Below are 5,000 nucleotides of genomic sequence, written 5' to 3' on the forward strand. Positions count from 1 at the left end.
ATATATGTGTGTGTGTGTGTATGTGTGTGTGTGTGTGTGTGTGTGTGTGTGGTGTGTGTGTGTGTGTGTGTGTGTATAAAAAAAAATTGCGTGTGTGTGCGTGGTGCGTATGTTCCTTATAAATTCGAAAACTGAGTTGCCGATTTTGGCGTACGAGGTATCAAAAGATTCAATCATCTTTCGGCTACCAAATAAAGTATTTTTTACACAACAACTTGTTTTTTACTACAAAAATAACCTGGAACCGAGGGCGGGTCGCACAGTTTTGAGATCATTTTCGGGCAATATTTGGATTTACTTCTAATTTACGTTGCCAATTTTAATGTTTTTTTTGTGTCAATAAGACAGAACAATGTAGAAGTGTCATGAGTGCATTTGTGATGCACAAAACCCTATTTGTCGACGGATAATGAACAAAAAACATGCTTTTTTTGCATAATTATTGGCATATTTTCCATACCACCCACTTCCGCTTACCTTTCTTCGGATTTCTATATTTTCGATATAGGAAAATACGATTTTGCCCCCAAATCCTTTTTTCAAAATTCTAATTTCCACCCTCCCCACCCCAATTTCTTAATTCTTAACTTGTTTTCGAAATTTAAAAAAAAATCTACGTAGAAAAGTACAGAGATTACGAAACTGGGAATTTTTTTTTTTATTTTAATTTTTCTTAACGAAACATTCAATGATCTTTCGACACCTAAAGGATTTTGGTATTAGTCTGGATTCCGACAGTGTTGGTAGCCCAGAACTTCTCTGTAAATCTCCAACCTCTATATCCTACCAGGACCTCAAGGTAATAAAAAATTTTAGGGAATGATAAATAAAAACAATTACCATCTATCTTCTGGACCTTGATTTCAAGCTCTAAATTAGCAAATAAAATAATTTGCTAGGCGCAGCTGTCTTCAACAGGTACGCCAAGATTAACATATAAATACGAGGCAATACAGTATATGTTTCGTGCTTACATGTTACAACTTTTCAAATCCACCGCGCAAGCGCAATTTTTTATCGGCAGCAAATAAACTGTATTGCCTCGTATTTATATGTTAATCTTGTCGTATCTGTTGAAGAAAGTTCCGCCAAGCAAATTATTTTATTTGCTAAAAAAGTCTGAAACCATGGTCCAGGAGATAGATGGTAAATGTTTTTAGTTTTCATTCCCTTCGAAATTTATCCCTAATAGTGGTTTGGATTTTGGCTACTCCTTCTAGCGTGCCAGATGTCCTATTATTGTCACCTCTTATGTGTTTAAATGTACACACACACACATATATATATGTAGTATATATATATATATATATATATATATATTTAAGTAGGTGAATGAATTATCCTATGTTTATCGTCAGCATGGAAAATTCGTTTAACCGAAACCTGGGTAGCAAATTGACGTCATAAACACGGTTGAAGCGACCTGTCAAGGGTAGAAACTCCGGGTTCATGTGCAGAAATTTGTGTGTTGTGTATGAATAAATGAAAGAATGGAGTCGAACGAAGATGTTAACAAAGTTCCTTTACTCTCGACATATGTTTCGAAGACAGCATGTTTTCATTCCAAAGGAATAAAGGGTGCATTATGCAATCTTCTCATCAGGAAACAAAGGGAGCCCCTCTCGACAACAAGACAAACAAAAATTTCGATGATTGCCTCCATGGTAAACAAAGCGATAATGAGTGCTTTTTTTAAAAAACCGTTAGAAGAATTGACGTCAAAGTTAGATAGTAGGAAGAGAAGGGATAAAGAAATAATAGGTAGGGAACAAGTGGAGAGGGAAGGGTACGTTGATTGAAAGAATGTGCGAAGGCTTAGGAAAGAATTTCTCTATAGTAGTGGGGTGGACGTAAAGCTAATTGTTCAAACCACAGTGACTATCGTTATCATTTATATGAGTAGAAAGTGTGTTTCTGCCAGTGTTTACATTTGTATGATTTTTCTATGAGTGTGTTTACTAGGGGAACCTTAGAGAAAAGAATATGGAATAGTTCAGAATTACAAATGTTACAAAATCTGCCCTTATCAAAAGGAAAGGATACAGACAGTATGAACCAATCTAACTTGAAAATTATATTGTTGTCTTTAAGACGCCAAACTAATTTACTTAGCCTTGAACTATGTCGTTTTTTACTATCCCTGAATGTTGAATAGTGGTTTGAAATTCTCTTGGATAACTGGGAAGTGGACGCTCCTATATAGAAGAAGACATCGGTACCGGAAGAAATTCTACACTGGTAAATAGAATTCTTAATCTTAGAATTACTAGACAAAAATTTATTCTGTTGGGGTTGTCCTCCGAGATCGAAACGAAGTTTTTATTGTTATGATTGTTGTTACTATTATTATTAGCGCTAACAACTACACTATTTCTATTAGCGCTAATAATAATAGTAACAACAATCATAACAATAAAAACTTCGTTTCGATCTCGGAGGACAACCCCAACAGAATTAAAGGAATACTTGTAGAATGTACCAGTGAAGATCTCAATAAAATGTAAGCACAACAGAACTGATATAATGTTTTGGAAGAGAAAAGAGAAACTGTGTACTGCTGTTGAAATTATCTGCCCAACGGATGTTAACATAAAGCTGAAGATCAGTGAAAAAGAGAACACCTATACTGAACTATTGAGAAATCTGCAGTTACTCAATCCAGATTATAAGTTCAAGTTTATACCTGTAATTCTTGGGGCCCTGAGATATGTAACACACTGCCTAAATACCAATCTTGAGAAATTAGGCTTCTCAAAACCAGAGAAAGCTAATTCGAAGACTAAAGATCCAATCCATCACTGGAACTGTAAAAATCTGTAGAACTTTCCAGAAGTTTATCATTTAAATATACATGAGTATGTCTAGATATGCAAATATATGAAGAATAAGACATATTTAAAACAAAGCAAACAAATCTGCACGTATATATGCATGCATGCATACATACATACATACATACATACATACATACATACATACATACATACATACCTACATACCTACATACATACATACAAAAATATCCTGTGTTTGATGTTGAAATTCCAATGAAGGAACCTTGGATCTTGGTTAGGAACCGGTTCTCTCTCTATTGGCAAGAAATCTTGAAATAAACTGAATTATGACATACATACATACATACATACATACATACATACATATATACATACATACATATACAAACACACATTCATACATACACACATACATAAATGCATACACACATACATATATACACACATATATACATACATAGTACATACATATATGTTTGGGAATAAGTTTAGCATCCATACGGATGACGTGTCCTGCCCATCGCAATTGGTTGCTATTGAGAAGTTATTCAGTAGAACGAACTTCCTGTTTGGCTAAGAATGTCAGTATTACGTGTGTTTAATTTCCCGCTTATGCTTAAGATGTGTCTCAGACATTTCGATGGATGCGTTCAAGTGTTTGGATATGGCAAACTTAAGTTGTCCAGGTTTCTGAGGAATACAGAAGAGATGAGAGGACAAAAGTATAGACCATAACTTTTGTCTCAGTTTTTATTTGGCGCTGTGGCTAAATTATGGATTCCTGTTGTTTGTGCAAAGGTATCTCAGTATCTGAATTTCCGCAAGTATTAACATAATTTCAAAGGTGTTCAAAGGATTGTACAGTCTTTAGTGATGTACCTTAATGGTTATGTGAGAATTAGTTTTTACATTTCCCGGAGAAGGTTGATGTGATACGACTATTTGTTTCAAATTTAATGTCAAATCACGCGCACACACATATACACACGCATACCTTCATACGTACACACATACATGCATAAAATCTCATTTTCGTTCACAAAAAGGACGAAAAGAGTGCTGAATATGTCGTAGAACATGTAAACAACACTTCAAAAGGATTCAGGTACTTTGAGTTTCATGGTGTATTTGAAAATTTGTATACACTTAGCTCTCAGTTCTTAAACAAATCCTCAAGGTGTGTTCATTTGGCAAAATAATACACACACACACAAATATACATATATACATACATACATAATACGTACACACACACACACACACACAAACACACACATACACACACATATATAAGTGAAAAGGGTAAATTGAACTTGCCTTGAGGAGTGGAATATCTAACGTTTCGGATTCCGGATTCAATCCTTCGTCAGGGGGCAGAGGAAAAGAGAAGAAAAAGAGGAAAAAGTATACATCCTCTCAGCATGAAAACCTGACTGCAAGTGAGAAGATGTAAACCCTGTTTGACTTTTTCTCTTTTTCTTCTCGTTTTTTTTTCTGCCCCCTGACGAAGGATTGAATCCGAAACGTTGGATATTCCACTCCTCAAGGCAAGTTCACTTTTTTCTATATTTTTCAAGTCCCTTTCACTTTTTTTATATTTTATCAAGTCTTGCGACGCAGAGCTACTGGATTATATATATATATATATATATATATTATATATATATATATATATATATTATATATTATATATGTATATATAATATATATGTATATATATATGTGTGTGTGTGTGTGTGTATCTGTGCGTTTGTGTGTGTGTGTGATCTGTGCGTTTGTGCGTGATTTTTCCAACAAATCGGTAGATAGTTACTTCAAAGTTTGGACTATGTAACCGGTGGATAAATATTTATATGAAGTTGTTAGATAAATGTAGAATCTGTGACTACATGAATAAAAGGTTTATATAAAACTCTTTTATTTTCGTTATTTTTCCGGTTTTAAAATAATTGAAAACTTTTCGTAACAAAGAAAAATTTGTTTAAAAAGTGAACCCATAAGATTTATACTATACCTTATTTGCATCAATCCCCTTACTGATGGCCCATGATGAAACTATGTAATCCATAACTCTCTCGCTAAGGCCTTCGGGTATGTCATGTATTTTCATGAATTCCCTGACGCTGTTAAGCATCTCATGATATCTTGCTGAATTAGCGTAGAACTGTTGAAATATTGTCGTCACATTACTGAAGATTGTTGCAT

General features: G+C 34.3%; 1 protein-coding gene across 1 annotated transcript in view; it reads right to left on the reverse strand.

Annotated features, from left to right (window-relative positions):
• LOC115222693 (potassium voltage-gated channel subfamily H member 1-like) overlaps positions 1-5,000 on the reverse strand; it is a 95,074-nt gene that overhangs the window by 53,599 nt on the left and 36,475 nt on the right. Inside the window, exon 3 of the mRNA XM_029793013.2 lies at positions 4,810-5,000. This exon is cut by the window's right edge and continues 9 nt beyond it. Coding sequence (XP_029648873.1) covers positions 4,810-5,000 — 191 coding nt within the window. The remainder of the gene's footprint in view (positions 1-4,809) is intronic.

Source organism: Octopus sinensis, linkage group LG20 (assembly GCF_006345805.1).
Source record: "Octopus sinensis linkage group LG20, ASM634580v1, whole genome shotgun sequence".
Lineage (NCBI taxonomy): Eukaryota > Metazoa > Mollusca > Cephalopoda > Octopoda > Octopodidae > Octopus > Octopus sinensis.